The sequence below is a fragment of the Myotis lucifugus genome, unplaced genomic scaffold (assembly GCF_000147115.1).
Source record: "Myotis lucifugus unplaced genomic scaffold, Myoluc2.0 scaffold_2, whole genome shotgun sequence".
Lineage (NCBI taxonomy): Eukaryota > Metazoa > Chordata > Mammalia > Chiroptera > Vespertilionidae > Myotis > Myotis lucifugus.
Genome location: NW_005871050.1, coordinates 14,302,500 through 14,321,260, shown reverse-complemented (window position 1 = coordinate 14,321,260; position 18,761 = coordinate 14,302,500). Strand labels below are relative to the sequence as shown.

Here is an 18,761-nt window from a genome sequence, read left to right as displayed (position 1 = left end):
TTAGCTCAGTTGGGTACATCTTCTGGCTAAGTTAAGCTAAGGTCATTTTTTTGATGGCTGGTAGGGCCAGTTAGCTTCCTTTGAGTCCATGGGTCTAGACTCCATCTTGTCCAGCCAACCTTCTTAGTAATCTGTGCCATTGGTGGCTGAGCCTAATGGTGGGGCTGACCTTGTTTACATCTCTTTGCTTCATGCCCATAAATCTAGCCAAAGTGTCAATTTCCAAGTGAAACACTAATTAGAAACAATGAGGGAACGTAAGCAGAAACTTTTAGGAAGATGTTTTCTCTGTTTTTCCTTTCAGATTTTCTTTCCTTTCCTCTAGTCCTGGCTTCCATTTTTCTATTATCAGACTAGAATGTTCTTGATCCACCTTCCTAACAGTACTTATTTATACAATCTTCAAGGGACCCTTCAAAATAGAATATAAAAGAAACTGAGTTCCAGAATTGGAAAGGAACAACCAACCATAAGCTTACCCAGTTTAATAAGTTCCTTAAGACTTTCCTCTAAAGTAAATCCTGGATTGAAAGCAAGTTGAAACATTTCTAATCCCTCCTTTGAACTTTATCCTATGGGCAAATAAAAACTTTTGAAGATTTTTGAGAATGAGCGTGGCTATTATATAATCAAAAGAGTGACAAAGTTAAAGATGGTGTTCATGAACAGCTGGGACTGTATCAATAGCCCAAGCAAATACCAATAATAAATTTAAAATAGCTGGTAGTAAACTTGGAATGTAAAGAAAGGGAAAGACACAGAAAAGATTAATTAATTTGACTTTGTTTTGCTTAGAGTAATGGAAGAGTCAAAGATAATGTTCAGATTTTAAAATTAGGAAATTTGACAGAAATAGGGAAGTCAGAAAAAAAAAAAAAAACAGCTGCTGCCCTAGCTGGTTTAGTTCAGTGGACAGAGCATCGGCCTGTGGACTGAAGGGTCCCGGGTTCAATTCGGTCAAGGGCACACACCTGGGTTGCAGGTTCGATCCCCAGTAGGGGGCATACAGGAGGCAGCCGATCCATAATTCTCTCTCATAATTGATGTTTCCATATCTCCCTCTCCTTTCCTCTCTGAAATCAATAAAAATATATTTTAAAAATAAATAAATAAATAATAAATTTTTTAAAAAAAACAGCTGCTTTGGAGGCAGGGGGCATCTGAGACAGTGTGAGAAATAAATAAGAACACAAGCAATGATAAAACTTGTCCAGTCTGATAACTCCAGCTCAATTCTAGAAATGATGATTAACTGATGAAAGATATGCCATTATCTAGAGAACCCTGACTTTGTTTTGGGTAAGCACTCACTTACAGTTGATTATAAGACATGCTTCCCAGTGGGCCTGAAAAATCCTGGGATGTCTTCAGGTAGTTAGGCAAACAACACTGCATTTTAGATCCCTCCATGTCATCAAAAAACACATAGAAAAATGTATGATGCCATCTTTCCTGGGCAACAGCACATATCCAACCAGACCTGGGTGTAGATCCTAGGTCCAAAAGTTACTAGTATGTGCTATAATTCATAAACATGTGCCTCTATGTGGCTCAATTTCCTCATCTGTTAATTGGGGATAACTACCTATGCTTGGGATTGGTGGGAGGATTAAATGTAATAATGTGTCTAAACGCTTAACATAGTACTCAGCCCTAGGAGGCATTCAACAAATATTAGTTTATACTCCTATTGCAAACTTGACAGTGAAAGGACAAGCAGTTCAATTTAAAATCTGAGTGATGAAAAATTTACACATGACAATACTAGTATAAAAGAAGAATCTTATTCAAACAATGATTTAAAGATTGCATACAACCATAACCCCTGAGAGATAGTGGCCTCTCTCTGTAGCTTAAAATTCTCAGGATAATAGAGAACAGGTGTGAGAGCTTGGAACCTTCATTTCCCACCATTTCAATTAGGGTGATCTGTGTGGTGAGATTTGTTTGGAACTGAGATTTAATAAAAAGGGAGGTTTATGGGATAGGGTGAGGCTTTTCCAGCTGTGTAGGGCAGCCAGAGTACATCACTAGAGACTGAGGGAGCAGGGGCAGGCAGTGCCCTGCCCAAAAACTATGTGACTGGCAGAATGAACCAAGCCATGGACTTCAAAGGTTATGTAGATTAGAGTGAACCCCAATACCAAATTGGAGTCCCAGCTAGATTTGAGGGAAAATATATGCTCTAATATACAAACTTACTTGTGGAATCACTGGCTCCTCCATGCAAAGGTATTGAAGGAAGTCACAGAAGCCTTGAAGACAAAGCTACAAGGGGTATCCATCATGATTTTCCTGTTGGATTTTAACTTTTACTCAATACCAAAATGGATATTTATCCATAAAACACAACAGAAATGTCATTTTAATTCATATTGAAAGTTAATACAAGAAAAGGGTTGTGGTCATGATCAGGTTGGGACCTACCACTGTCTCTCTCTGGACTTCAGTTTCTAATTTGTACAATAAAGAGACTGGAGCCATCACGAAATTCTGGCTCTCATATTTGAGAATTCTAAGATACATAGTAGAACTCTGTCCACCTCAGACAACCTAACTTCTCTGCAGCTCAGGCAATATTCAGCCACTCTTCCTGGAGCCCAAGGCCTGCACAAAATGAAACATTAACCTGTAAACCTCCTTCATACTGCTAAACCCATTCTCATGTACCCATTTAAAAAAAAGTCAATTGAAAGAAAACAACTATTCAAAGTGCATTGATCTTGGAAGTGTTTTCATGTGTGTGTTTCTTTTTTTTAGTGTGGGGAGGACACATGAAAATTCTTATTTACCTTGTAAGTTTTGCATATCCTACTTTGAGTGTTCCCCAAGCAGTTTTTAGACCACAGAGTTAAGTCAAGGAAACTTTTTCCTCAAGGGAAAAATGTGTTCTCTGTTGTCCTCAGGAATATATCTTTAACCCCTCTGTATCCTCTAGGCCAGTGATGGTGAACCTATGACTTGCGTGTCATTTTTTTTGGTTGATTTTTCTTTGTTAAATGGCATTTAAATATATAAAATAAATATCAAAAATATAAGTCTTTGTTTTACTATGGTTGCAAATATCAAAAAATTTCTATACGTGACACGGCACCAGAGTTAAGTTAGGGTTTTTCAAAATGCTGACACGCCAAGCTCAAAAGGTTCGCCATCACTGCTCTAGGCCAGTGGTCGGCAAACTACGGCTCGCAAGCCACACGTGGCTCTTTGGCCCCTTGAGTGTGGCTCTTCCACAAAATACCGACTTCTGTGCATGGGCCACGAAGTTCCAATCGCACTGTACGTGCGCACCCGCACGTGGTATTTTGTGGAAGAGCCACACTCAAGGGGCCAAAGAGCCGCATGTGGCTCGCGAGCCACAGTTTGCCAACCACTGCTCTAGGCAAAAGCTTGAACTTAATATTACCTTTGACAGCCTTCCAATAGTATCAGAATCAAGAAGTCTCAGCACTTGAGCAGGCAAAGAAAGCCACAGTCCTATGCAATCAGATCCAGAACCCTTTCATCTTTGACATAAATTCACCCCCACTTTCCACTCCCTTTTCTTTTTTGCTGGTATCCATTATCCATGCCTCATACCCAAAACTCAGAGATATTAAGAAGTTTGATTTAGCCTTGCTTTCTCAAAATTGAGAATGCTGAAGAACATTTCCAGATAAGTCAGTTTCCTAAAGAGAAGTCTTTAGCTTAATGGAACACAAGCACATGTTTTCTGAGCTCAAGTCCCACCTCAGTCAATTCACTTTACTATTCCATAGGCATAGGCCACAATGTAAACTACTTTATACAAAGGGAAGCCCAAGATGTTGATGCTCAATGCAAAATATATCCACTTCTGGGAGGTGATTCAAAGTTCATCTCCTGCTGGAGGAGAGGTAGCAGGGTGAAAGATCACCTTCTTAATTGTGGTCTCTAGGTTCTATTTGGAATAAATTGGACCTTGGACAAAGACATATATAGCTGATAGGTATCCTTCTTCCTCCAAACTATAATTGGGGCCTTTTAAAAATCATGCATAAAGACTTCCCCAACACCACCACCACACAACCAGAGCTGGCAAGAGAATTATTTCTTTGGTTGAAATCTATAGTAAACTCTGTCCCTCAGGTGCCCATAAAGTGCCTGCTAACACCCAAGCCACTCAGCACTTGCTTGGCTAGGAGACTCAGTCATGTGATCAGTGCTGGGAATTACTAATTTCAAGGGGATTAAAAGCCAAGTGAGGAAATGTTATATAAGAAACCCAATTAATGGGCATGGTCAATCATCACATGACATATATTAAGTGTGCAGCAGTCCACAGAGCAACTTTGAGATGGCTCAAACGCTGTGTAAGTTTGATTTTATGTAGTCTTATCTCCGACAATTATGTAGATACCAAACAGAAACACAAAGGATTTGTGCACACGCATTGTAGTATTTCCTTTAATCCAAATTCCAGTTGCTTTAAGTTGTTTTTATTTTTATATAAGACCTTGTGTGATTGAGGATCAGAAGGCTTGACTATTCTGTTTTTCCCAGACGTTAATCAAATCTACTCCAGATGGTCTTCTAAATTTCCTTTCAGCTGACAATGCAAAGTTTACTTTCACTCAACAAAACTGACATATCTATTTGGGCATACTTTCTCAGCTTATGGTAAGGAGAATGGAGCTACATAATTCACCAGCAGGGAAACAAAGTTCATAATGAAGAACAGGATGAAAGAGAAACATGAAAAAGGCAGGATTACATGAACTGCCAGCTTCAGAGCCAACTTTAAACTTGATGAGTATTCAGTAGTTGCCTCCTCAAGTGGGATATTTGGATAACAGAATACCTCAAGATGTCAAACAATTCTCTTAATTACCATTTTCTCTGGTTTCTCTATTAAAGTTTGTCCCTTTACTTGATTTTAAGACATGGAGGTGGTCACAACTGAAGCACAATGGACAGTCATGAACAGTCTAGTATGAGTAGAGGGTTCAATTTAGAGTGAGGAAGGATTTGTATTAAAGAGAGGAAAAGGCACAGAACTCAGACACTGGGGGTACCACCTTCTGTTCACAGATTTAATAAATTAGCTAAGGTCCCAGCTTAATAATGGTGCTGCAAAGAAGAGATTTGCAGAGGGTATGCTCTTAATTAAATGGAAACTTAAACAAACACAATTATGAAGAATGAAGGCCTCAGGGAAATCTTAAATTTGCTCAGGGTAAATTGAGCTGGGTGCAAGTGAATATTTATTTTTATCCTGTTCCATAAAAGCCACAGACTAACATCATATGCAAACACAGAGGGGTCCTTGATCTTCCCATTTCAAGCTCCTCATACACAGAAGTGTTTCTTCATTAGCATCTCAAATTTGGGCAATCACTATATTGATTTTGGTGGAAACCAAATGTTTTCAAATCAAGTTAAAATGAAAACAAACAACAAACCAACAAAATGCGAATTCAAATATGCTATGGGAATCTTTCTATTAAATTATTTTTAAAGAAAAGTATACTTTATAACATGAATAATCATATCCTGAAGTATCGGATTTGAGTTCAGATTTTTTATTATCAAGTATGGCAAAATATAACATGAAATAACTGAATGGAGCTAATCTCTCTTTCCTCTGCCTCTATTTTTTGCTCTTCACTTGTCTCAGAAACCACCTTCACATCCATATATAGCTTCCTCTTTCACTTACTTTGCCACAATATACAAGAGAAATTTATCTGAAATCCCATAGAGACCAAAGAAGTGAGAAATGGTTCACATAAGTTTTGAGTTTAAAACCCAGGTGAGCACTAGAATAAGTGCAGAAGAGAAATTTTCATTTGCCTCCTAATTCTCACAATTTTTGATGAACAGGAATATTAATTTCATAAAATATTTAATTCTGTTAATCAAAATGTATCTCAAGCAATATTAAATGTCAAGTAAACTGAATTAAAATATGTGACTATATTACACAATATAATTAATAAAGTTTCTTATAAATCAGTAAGAACAATATTAACATCACAATAGAAATGTGGACAAATGAAACAAACAGGGAATTCTCAAAATAAGGAGTAAAATTGGACACAAAAATGAAAAACTCACTAACTTTACTAATAATCAAAGAAATTCTGGCAAAAAGGAATATTTTTATATTTCCCTAGAAAATGGGCAAATATATTATTCAATAAGAGTAGAGACAAGTACTCTCTTATTCTGCTGATGGGAACATAAAGTGGTACAACCTTTCTGAAGGGCAATTTGGCAATATGTATCAAAAGCCTTAAAATATTCATAAATGTTTGGTCTGATATTCCTATCTCCAGGCATTTATCCTATGGAAATTATAGAGATATTGTATGAGTGTTGTCATCACAGCATTTTTCACAATAGAAAGAAATTGGGAATAATTAAAATGTTCATGTTGGAGAATGGTTATATAAATTACAGTATTTGTACAGGATGGAATGTTATGTAGCCATTAAAATCATGTTTGAAAACATTTAATAATCTAAGAAAATGTTCAAGATATAATGTTAGATTTCTAAAGACAGGACACAAATAGTATAATTCATTTTCCAAAACAGTATGCAGTTTATTTATACAAAATAGAATGAAAAGGAATACATCAAATGTTAACAGTGATTATTCAGAGGAATAGAGTCACCTATATTTTGTAATACTTTTGTGTCTTCTTGAATGTCTAAAAGGAGCACATATTAATTTATACTAAAAAAGAAAAACACAGGTGCTATTTCAGAAGAAGAAAGCTATTTGTAAAGTGCTTTGAGGACTTTAGGGTCTCCTTCCCATATAATCAATGTTTCCAGATTCCTCATTTACCACAAAAGAAGTGTTTTGTAACCCTAGCCAGTACTTCCCACTCTTGCCTCTGTGCCTTTGTTTGCTTATTTCTGGACTAGAGGCCCGGTGCATGAAATTTGTGCATGGCGGGGGGGAGGTCCCTCATCCCAGCCTGCACCCTCTCCAATCTGGGACCCCTCAGGGGATGTCCAACTGCTGGTTTAGGCCCGATGTGGAATCGGGCCTAAACCAGCAGTCGGACATCCCTCTCACAATCCGGGAATGCTGGCTCCCAACTGCTCGCCTGCCTGCCAGCCTGATCACCCTCTAACCACTCCACTGCCAGCCTGATCGATGCCTAACTGCTCCCCTGCCAGCCCAATTGCCCCCAACCATCCTCCCCTGCCAGCCCGGTTGCCCCCAACTGCCCGACCCTAGAGGCCTGGGTCCCCCCAACTGCCCTCTTGTGCAGGCCTGGTCATCCCCAACTGCCCTCCCCTGCAGGCCTGGTCCCCCCCCCAACTGCCCTCCCCTACTGGCCTGATTGCCCACAACTACCCTCTCCTGCTGGCCATCCTGTGGCAGCCATCCTTGACCACATGGGGGCGGCCATTGTGTGCGACGGTGTGAGGGTCAATTTGCATATTACCTCTTTATTATATAGGATGGTATATAACCCTTCTCAAATCACACTTTTCTCACACAGCACCTTTCTTCCAATCATGAAGGAAACAGACCTGCTTCTATATACCTCACTTATATTGGGTAGCCATTAGAATAGATGAGGGGTTCTCAACACTGATTATACATGAGAATCACCCAGGGAATGTAAGATAAAACAAAACAAAGCCCAGAAAACACTTCTAGTGATTCTGATTTAATTGGTCCAGGCTGAGGCTTAGACATTAATTTTAAAAGCTCTCAAGGTGATTATAAGGTACAACCAGAGTTGAGAACCACAGAGTTAAGTGAAAACACAGAAAAATAAAGCAATACTTTTTTTCATCTCTATTCATTTGAGTGATATAGGCAGGATGGACACTAATAACCTTCTGGGCACCTGTTTTACACTGACTCCTGAGATATACACAAGCTACCAACTATTCCTTTGTTAAATGCCATACCCTAAAGACCATAAAGCACTTCATCATCAACTTCCACATTCATCATATGAATGACCCCATAAAATGGAAAGACCCCCAAATCAATGTTCAACATCCCCTTTTTCTTTCCTTCCAAACTTGCTTGTGTTAAGGCCACTGCTAAAATCCAACTGCTTCAGCTGAAAGTGTAACACACCAAGCCATTAACCATTCTTATGCTTGGCACCTGGCAAATGACAGACTGCTGAGAGAATGGGACATAGGACAGGGAAATTTTGATGTGGGGAAGAAGGAAAGAAAAAGCAGGAAGTGGTGATGGTAGGTCTAGTTGGGGTACTGAGTATATAGGGAACATCATTATCTGCTGTAGCATCAAGAAGATGAAAGTGCACACAAAGAGACAAGCTCTGTCCACTTTATAACATTGCCAAGGGGCATCCTGAAATGAGACCTATAAAATAGGTTGGGCAGCATGAAGTTCTTGAAAGAGCACTAACTTGGAAGTGAAGAGACTTGTTTCCAGGATGGGGACTACATCCTCTGAGTGTTGTGCAAGGCTACAGTTGCACAACCCTCAGAAAGTACTTTCTTGAGAGGGTGGGGGAAGTGGTTCATGAGCAACAATAGGTAGTGCTAACCCTGCTGGAAGATGCAAAGGGTCAAAGAGTACAAAGTTTCAGTTATGTCAAGTGAAGAAGTTCTGGAGATCTAATGTACATCACGGTAATGATAGTTAATACTGTATTGTATATTTGAAATTTACTAAGAGGGTAAATATTAACTGTTCTCACAAAAAAAGAGAATAAAATGATAACTATGTGAAGTGATGGATATACTCATTAGCTTCATTGTGGTGATCATTTCACAATGTATATGTATGTCAAATCATTAAGTTGTACAACTTAAATATATACAACTAGAGGCCCGGTACATGAAATTCATGCATGGGGGTGGATGGTCCCTCAGCTCGGCCTGCACCCTCTCCAATCCAGGACCCCTCAGGGGATGTCCGACTGCCTCTTGCAATCCAGGACCACTGGCTCCTAACCGCTCTCCTGCCTGCCTGCCTGCCTGCCTGATCGCCTCTAACCACCTGTGCCTGCCTGATCGCCCCTAACCACCTCTGGCTGCCTGCCTGATTGCCCCTAAGTGCTCCCCTGCTGGCCTGATCACCCCTAACCGCCTCTGCCTCGCCCCACACCTGGGACCCAGGATTCCCTCCTCCGGCCAGTCACAGGCACCTGAGACCCAGGCTTCCCTCCCTCTGGCCAGCTGCAGGCATGCAGGACCAGGGCCTGCTTCACCCAGGCCGGCCACAGCTGCAGGGGACCATGGGCAGGCGGCTTCGCCTAGGGCCACAGCCACAGGTGCCCAGGACCGTGGGGCAGGCAGCTTGTCCCTCTCCCAGGCTGCAGCCTAACTGGTCCCTATTCTTCTCTCAAGAGCTCATTTGTGCCTATCTGGTCCCCATTCCTCTCTCACAAGCTCATTTGTGCCTGTCTGGTCCCCATTCCTCTCTCACAAGCTCATTTGTGCCTGGCTGCTCTCCCAGTGTTGAGTGTCTGAGCAGTTACAGTGTGATGGTGTGAGGGCATGATGACATGAGGGCGTGATGACCATTTGCATATTAGCTCTTTATATATAGGATTCCTTTTATATCTCAACACAGTTGGGAAAAAACAAACAAAAAAATTTTTGTGCCCTAGGTGCTTCTTTCCCCTCACCCTAGTCCCAGCCCTGCTTCCTTAGTTTTGCATCTGACTCTGAACTAGCTGTGTGATCTTGACCAAGTCACTTCTCCTCTCTAAATGTCTACCCCCTAAACCACAGCAGCTCCACTTTTATCTATCTCATAGTTCGGGCTTCCATAAAAATTTCATTTGAAAAAAGGGTTCCAGAGCTTTAAAAATTCTATCCTGCTACTCTGAGTCATCTATAAGAGTCCTTCTAGCCTGTAATGCTGTGTGATTCTATGATTGAAAAGTACAGACCATAAGAATTTTCATGGGCCAATTTGAGCCTTTCTTTTTCAACCTGCAAACACTGAAAAGGCAGTTTCTAGCACAGGTCAAAGGGACAAATATTGACCTGCCCTTTGAATATTCCTGTTCATCAACTTGCCTCTCTAGAGAATTTTCAGAGGGTCAGCAATCTCTTTTTAGGCTTTGTGGAAAATTCTCTGAAAATCCCAGGCAGGCACAGACTGCTATAAATGTCAACACTCACAAGAAACCCATTTGTTAATATGAGAGACCCCCATCATTTGGGGAACTGCTAGAAACCATGTCAAAATTACAGATGGTGTGGCTCTGAGAGATCTGATAGAGGTTCATGAGCAACAATAGGTAATGCTAACCCTGCTGGAAGATGCAAAGTAGAAAGAAGAAAATTATCCTCAACTGTATTTCCTTAGGTGTCTTCATTACCAACTTCCATATGTTAATAATCTGTCTTCAGATCAAATACTAAATTTTCTCAGCATGTTACAGTGTTTATTTTGTTTGTACATTGAGCAAAATCCTAGCCTTCTTTCCCACTGTGAAAATGGTTTTGACAATTATAGATGTGAGATCTTTCTGTATGTTTCCATCCTTGTCATGAGGTCAACCTAACAGCCACAGATTAAATCCCCTGGAAGCAGATTCTGAGATGGAGATTTGAATGCAAAAGTTTACTGGGAAGTAGTACTCTCATTATTGACACTTGTTGGAGGAAAATAAGAAAGCGGGTTTGGGCAGAAGAAGAAGATACGCTGTGGTGCAGTTATAACAAGACCTCAGCCTACCCTTAAAAGAGCTTTGAAGTTGAGTTAGAGTCACCCCATTTGGGGTAAAAGGGTTGTGCCTTTATTCTCCATATAACCAATTATTAGATACTGGCTGACCTTGGAAGCAAGTATAACCTTGAGCTAGGCAGCACTCTTCAGCCAACAATTATCCCAGAAGCTGGAAAAATAAGTCTCTTGGTGCTAAAGGGGGACTTGGGTGATACAGCAGAAGTATCCTTACACTAGCCTTTACCCAGATGGCACCCTTGTTTAGCAAGAATTGCTTGACAACCATCCAGTAGGATTGGATTGGTCATAGTTGCAGCCCAGTTCTTCACCCATAATCACCTTGCCACTCTTCTATTGTCAGGCTCTTATATTATCTTGGTTGAATGCAGATTACAATATAGCATTCACCCAGTTAATTATGTAGTAACTCCCATTCTTTAAGACATGGATGAAAAAGAAGGTGGATAACAACAGTGGTCTGAAATCAGGATGAGAAAATTTGCTGCTTAAATAAAGGTAACTTTCAGTACTGCATAGTTGGACATGTTAAAGTTCACTCAGAGTGAAGGACAATTCTGAAGCTACTAAAAGAGCAAACTTACTTTAACAAAGCCAAAAATAAAGGAGGTGCTACACACTTCACCTCCTATAAGCACCAATGCCTGCTTTTGCTCTTTCTCCAGAGACAAACTTTTCTTTCCTTTTTTCTCCCCAAACTAATATTTATTCTCTTTGGTCAGCTGCAACAGGGAATAGTCAAAGTATAATAAATTAGGCACAAATACAAGCTTTTGTTGGATTGTTCACTGACATGTATTGAATTGAGGTGACCACTGCCCCTAGGGTTCTCAAGTACACAGCCACATACTCAAGAAGACACATAGAAACTGCATGGTAAAAGATACTGCATTATTAAGCCACAGTTGTGACTTGCTCAGAAATGTGAGCAAGTCTCATAGTCCAGGAGGCCCCATACCCAAGCTCATTAAGAAAGCAGTGTACTTTTGAATAGGTAATACATTCACATGGTTCAAGGAACAAGTACAAAAAGATCTATAAAATCAGTGTTTAGTAAGAGGCCTCTAATTTGTGGCAGTAGGCAACATATAGAGCTGCACTCATCTACCATCCATGTCTTCTAGGAGCTTATGCTATGAGAGAACAGCTTGAGTTGTATTTTTTAACCTTTATTGTTTTTATTCTTACAGAAAATGATACTTCCTTCTTGTAAAATAGCCAAACATTACATAAACAAATGACAGTGCAAGTTGAAGTTCTTGGTAATCCTACACCTTAGAGAAAACCACTGCCAATGCTTTCTAATTTTTTCTATATATATACAAATGTGTTTTTTTACAAAAAAATGAAATTAAGCTAAACATACTATTTTGTGGCTTTTTTCTATGTAATAATATATTACAGAAATCTTTCTTTTATTATATAGAGATTGAGCTATCTTTTGAACAGCAGTATAGTACTTCATGCGTGTGTAGTATAATTTATTTCTCCAGTTTTATTTTTAATTTTTAAATTTCTGTCATAAGTGCTTTAAATCCATTTCTTCATTGCTTATAATACTTTTATTTTGAATTTAAATCTCATCTCTGGGGAAATAAATAAGAAATCAATATGGGAAGCTTCATATGAGTAGAGAATCTTCCACAAAGGTCTATGTGTAGCAGGAAGTACCAGAAAAGGGGACATACAGGTGCAATTGCCTTGAGTAACAAGGAGAATACTGAATAAGTGGGAAAATGTGTAAGCAAGGAAGAAGTGAGGATTTGGGATAGGGTAAGGAATTAGAAAAGAAGATAAAAGTAGATTGAAATGGAAGAATATCTGGAAGAATCTTGATATATGGATGGTGAGTTGTTACAGAGCAGAGGTTTTTACAGTGAGAACGCACATGCTTTAGTTGAATCCAAGCTTGATATTAATTAACGATATAATATGGCTATTGAAAAACATTAGCAATCCTAGGCTACTAAAATAACAGTGTATAACAAATCAAGCAATATCTCATTGTCATCCACACTGGTCAGATCACATCTGAATTATCAGGATCAATAAAATATTGACAAATACCCATAAAAGACAGAACAGTGAGGGAACCTATCATCATGTCACAAAAGTAATTGTTGAAGAATTAGGACATGTTTAGCCTGAAGAAAAAGAAGATAAGGAGAGATGTTCACTGTTTTTTAAAATGTGAAGTACTGTCCACATGGAAAAGGTATTAAACTTGTACCTTTGGCCCCAAAATGGTGGAACTGGACTAAATAGCAGAGATTACAAGAACATAGGTTTTGAATCAACAGACAAAAAACTTTTATTTTGCTAAATGGTCTTTTTAAATGTTTAATTTAAATATATCGAAGATACTGTGTGTAATTTCATTGCCATTATTATTCAGTCAATACTTTCTTCATGAATAGTACAGAAGTAAAATTCAAACTAGTCCTTGGTGAGTTTTCATAAGTTGTTAATTAGTGGTATTCAAAATAATAAGGCCTTATTGTATACTGCTTAAGAAAGATTTTCAAATACTTTAATCTCTTTCTTCCTATGCTTATTTCTTAATCCCATGCTTTGGCCTACCATGTGCCCTCAACTCCCACTGAAGCAAAGAGCATATTGAAAACCCACACAAAAATGTAAATCTGAGAAATAAATATGTGTGGTTGGCTTAAAAAGAGTAAGAATTAACATTTAAAGCAATGGTAATTTACTCTGATCTGTAATTTTGAGCTCCTGTGCTGAAATTGCTATTTGGAAATTACCAAGTGCTTGGGTCTCTTTTGTGATCTTCTTCCTGCATACACCCAGCACACAAAGGAATCATAATGACGACTGAGTCACTGCTGCCATCTCCCTGAAGCGTGATCTCCAAATGTCAATACCATTTTCTATGGTGCAGTGGAGAGGATTCCCAACCATAGTCTGCTTACACTACAGGGTGAGCTCAAGACAGCACTGAACCTGGAATATGTTTAAAGGGCAGCACAAGCTTCCTTCATTTTCTACTTCTTTGGCCAAATTGTTATGCCACAGATCATTTTGGCTTTGCAAATCATCCTCATCACCCACTCCCATTAGTCATTACCTAAATATAAATGGAAAACCATTTAAATTTATGGGAGGAAGGAAGTTGCTTTTGACCATAGCCCAATAAAATGATGTGAGCAGTTGATTAAATTACGCTTAAATTATGGACTAATAACAGAAGCAAAAATAGAGGAATGATATAAAATAGACACGAATAGTCTAAAAGACCAATACATAGAAACCCCTGTAATATTCTGTGATTCATACTTTAAGATATACTGTTCTTCCCAACTTCTCAAACCCTGACTCCAAAAAGGTTACCAAAAACTCAAGCATCAGATTTTTTTTTCTCTTTTCCATTTGGCATAGCTCCAGGGTATTAGTAATTAATGGTTGTCTGATATAAATTAACTAAAAAGAAACCAAGAATCCCTGGTAAATTTAATTTAGAAATGGGAAGAACTCAGGAAGATTTAGTATGATTGAACTTTTTCATCATGTTGTGATCAAAGAATCAGTATATCTTTGTAATAGACCATTTTTGTCAGGTTTTCTTAGGGTTATTTTACTTGAAAGATATAATTTACTTTGTTGGCTTGGTAGCAGTCCATGAGAAAGAAAACTGAGCCTATATAAGGATTAGCTATATTATAATAAGGGTCTATCTCTACTAAAGCTATCTTTATTCTGAAGAATGTTTATGGAAGATGAAAGAAATGAGCTTCAACTACAATAGGGAAGATTGTAGTCAGATAGAAGGAAGATCTTGGCATTTATTCTATATATTTTGTTGTTGTTTTTAATCCTCACCCAAGGATATTTTTCCATTGATTTTTAGAGAGAGGGGGAAAGACAGAGAGAGAGAGAGAAACATCAATATGAGAGAGACACATCAGTTGGTTGCTTCACACACACTGACCAAGGCCAGGTATTAAGCCTGCAACTGCAACCGAGGTATGTGCCCTTGACCAGAATTGAACCCAGGACTCTGCAGTCTGCAGGCCAATGATCTATCCACTGAGCAAAACTGGCTAAGGCTCCATAGATATTTTGATAATGCATGTCAATAAAAATAATTCAGCTGTGATTGATTAAGTACAGGCTTGATGAATACCTAGCCTGGTGGCCACAAGTTGTAGAATCTTCCTCCTTTTAAAACAAGATAGAGTTGCCAACTGGAAGGTTAAGGCTGAGGTTATAGCTAAGCCTACTGTCCACAACAGATAAGGTTCACAGAGACCCAATGGACTGTGAATAAAAATTCAATAGAACTTTTAATACCTACAGAAAGACTTTTAAAGGAAAAAAATCATCATGGCTGTCTTTCCTTCATTTAGGATTTTCCATCCTCCAAGCAATTATGGAAGCAGCAGTGCAAAACAACTGGCAAGTGACAGCAAGGTCTGTGGGAAACATAAAGGACGTCCAAGAATTCAGGCGCATCATTGAAGAAATGGACAGGAGACAGGAAAAGCGGTACCTGATTGACTGCGAAGTCGAAAGGATTAACACAATTTTGGAACAGGTAAGTGTGAGATTTATTCTACCCCCAGCCAACATGTTAAATCATCAACCTGAGGCAGTTCGCATTTCTGCTAATAAATTAAGTACCCAACCAGACTAAACGTGCCAACGGTTTTTGATAGTCTTTCTAATCCTTTTTTCCTCCCCAGTGGCTGCAGGAAAAGAAAGAAAATCTAAGCTGTTGAAATTTGCATTACCATGATTAATCTGGAGGTCTCTGCAATTTAATGCTACCTATCAAATAAACACATCCTTCCACACCTCTGTTTCATAGATAGCTGAATCTTTCAAAGTAATCCTCTTCCTTTCCTATACCATCCCTATACCATCCTTCCAGCAGGGAACAGACAAGGAATCAGGCAGGGCAAAAGGGCAGGGTTTTTGTTTCAGGAGCCTAATTGCAGTATTCACTAGGTTTCCAAATTTGTGTATATTTTTGCAAACCATCCCTCTTTGGGGGGCGAGGGAGAGAGAGAGAGAGAGAGAAGAGGCAAATGTGTATGTAATTTAAGACTATTTTTAAGATGGCATATGATAAAAAAAGTTCATGGTTTTTAAAATGTGAACAAAGTGAAAAAGATTTAGAAGATTTAGACTAGGGCAAAATCATTATTAAGCTTGGATATTTAAATTTAAGATTAAAATATTAGAAGAAATGTTTTACCTTAAGCCAGATGGATACAATGAAGTAAAGAGTCAAATTGAAATGAGGTGAAAGTGTATTATTTTCCTTAGTAGTTTCATTGCCAGCTAATAACAAAGTGCCTATGCTTCCATAAATAAACAGTAAAGGAAAAATTTTCATTCTAATTTGATCCCCAGTGTACCTGGGGGCAAAAACAGCTTCAGAGATTGGAATTATAGTGAGCAGCCATTGTCTGGGAGAGCTGTTTTATAGCAAATTAAATATTAACAATTTGTCAGATGTGCTTTCATAAGAAGAGAATGGGGAAAAAAGAAGAGAAAAGGGAAGGGAGGGGAGGGAGGAAGGGGAGGGGAGAAGAGAAAGGAGAGGGGAGGAGTGGGGAGAGGAGGGGAGGAAGACAGAGAGAGAAAGAAAGAAAGAAAGAAAGAAAGAAAGAAAGAAAGAAAGAAAGAAAGAAAGAAAGAAAGAAAGAAAGGAAGAAAGAAAGAAAGGGAAACCGCTGACTCTGCATTATAGAGATACAAAGCTGTCCCCTTCTTAAAACAGCATCACCTCTAGTGAATCACACCTCACAGAAAATCTAGAGCACTAGCCTGGCTAAATCAAATTTCCCAACTAACATTCTCTTGAGCTATCCAAATGACCCACCCCTCCCTTAAAAAAAAAAAACTGCCTTTGATTTTCTTAGATCTTGAAAGTGAAGAATCAGGTCAGTGATGTTGGTGTATGTACTACATGCCCTCTAAAATTTTAGACCAAAATAGCCTTTTAGTGGGTGACCTACTTAATAGCCTACAGCAGAGAAACATCCTCCTTGCGGTACTTTGTTTTCCTTCTTTTATACTAGTGACTTTGGCTTCCTGAATATCTTACATTTTGTTAAATCTTTTGGGTTTTATAGGACCTTATACTGGAGTCTGGGATTTTTCAGCATGATGTAATAGAAAAAGAAGTGGGTAGAACTCTGAATTCTATATAGCTGTGGGATATTGGACACTTAAATATCGATGCCTCAGCTGACTCATCTATATAATGGGGAAAATAATATTTGCTCCAACTCACATGGCTGGTACAATTGCTTCAAAAAGCATAAAATGCTATGGAAAATAATCATTATTTCTAAACACTTTTTAGGAAAACCAAAGTAACATTTTTCAAAAATGTTCTCTCTTTTCATGTTTCACTTTCTATCTTCCTTTCTTCTATATGCACATTTACAGTACCCCTCAAAATACAATTTTTCAGGAAGCACTTTTTTCAAATAAATGTTTTAGCAAAATCCAGGTAAGGCTAAAAAGATAGTTTCACTTATTTTTTCTCTCTTTCAAGAAATTGTCACAAATCTGTCAACTCATGATTGTTTTCACTGCTATTTAAGGAATTTTTTACTAGGTCATAATTACTTTGAGGTAAGGGCCATGTTGGTCTTGTTCACTGTTGTATCACCAGTGTCCAACAGGATACCTGGCCCATAGTGTTGGATGGATAGATGGATGGGTAGATAAATGGATAAATGGTTGAATATTGAATGAGTATATTTCAATAAGTTTCACTGTGATTTTACTATGCTTCCATCAAGGGGCAAAATAGTACCTGCAGCCACATGATATGATCACTAAAACACACATTTTTCACAAAAGTTTAAGATGGTAGCTCTCTGCTTAAGCCTATTCTAATGATATTGTAAAATTGCCAAAGTATAGGAGCACCCAAATACATAAAAAACTCCTGGAAGATATCAAGGGAGAGATCGACAACAATACAATCATAGTAGGGGACTTTAATACACCACTGACATCACTGGATAAATCCTCTAGACAAAAAATCAGCAAAGAAACAGTAATCCTAAATGACTCAGTAGACCAGATGGACTTATTTGACATCTTCAGAACATTTCACCCCAAAACCACGGAATATACGTTCTTCTCACGTGCACATGGGACATTTTCAAAAATAGACCACATATTGGGTCACAAGCAAAGTCTCCCCAAATTCAAGAAGATTGAAATCATACCAAGCATCTTCTCAGACCACAATGGCATAATATTAGAAATAAACTACAATAAAAACAACCCAAAGCACTCAAACACTTGGAAGCTGAATAGCATGTTATTAAATATTGATTGGGTTGCCAATAAGATCAAAGAAGAAATTAAAAACATCCTGGAAACTAATGACAATGAAAACACAACAATCCAAAACCTATGGGACACAATGAAAGCAGTCCTGAGAGGGAAGTTTATAGCTCTACAGGCCTACCTCAAAAAAATAAGAAAAAAATGGTAGTAAATCATCTAACTCTACATCTCAAAGAATTAGAAAAACAGCAATAAGAAAAGCCCAGAGTGATCAGAAGGAAGGAGATAATAAAGATTAGAGCAGAAATAAATGACATGGAGACCAAAAAAACAATACATAAAATCAATGAAACCAAGAGCTGGTTCTTTGAAAGGATAAACAAGATTGATGAACCTCTAGCCAGGCTCACCAAGAAGCAAAGAGAGACGACCTAAATAAACAAAATCAGAAATGATAGTGGCGAAATAACAACAGACCCCACAGAAATACAAATGATTGTTTAAAAATACTATGGACAACTCTACTGCAACAAACTAGACAACCTGGAGAAAATGGACATATTCCTAGAAAAATACAACCTTCCAAAACTCAATCAGGAAGAATCTAAAAATCTCAATAGGCCAGTAACTATGGAAGAAATTGAAGAAGTCATCAAAAAGCTTCCAGCAAACAAAAGCCCAGGGCCAGATGGCTTCACAGGGGAGTTTTACCAAACATTCAAGGAAGAACTAAAACCTATCCTTCTCAGACTATTCAAAAAAATTCAAGAGGAAGGAACACTTCCAAGCTCTTTCTATGAAGCCAGCATCACCCT

General features: G+C 38.5%; 1 protein-coding gene across 4 annotated transcripts in view; it reads left to right on the top strand.

The window, feature by feature from the left end:
* GRIA3 (glutamate ionotropic receptor AMPA type subunit 3) overlaps window positions 1-18,761 on the top strand; it is a 325,805-nt gene that overhangs the window by 143,481 nt on the left and 163,563 nt on the right. For all 4 annotated transcript variants that reach the window (XR_001348947.2, XM_006082142.3, XM_023758256.1 and 1 more), the window contains exon 4: window positions 15,036-15,223. Coding sequence is in view for 3 of the 4 variants with exons in the window: in XM_006082142.3 (XP_006082204.1) it covers window positions 15,036-15,223 (188 nt within the window). In the remaining variant the exon portion in view is untranslated. The remainder of the gene's footprint in view (window positions 1-15,035; window positions 15,224-18,761) is intronic.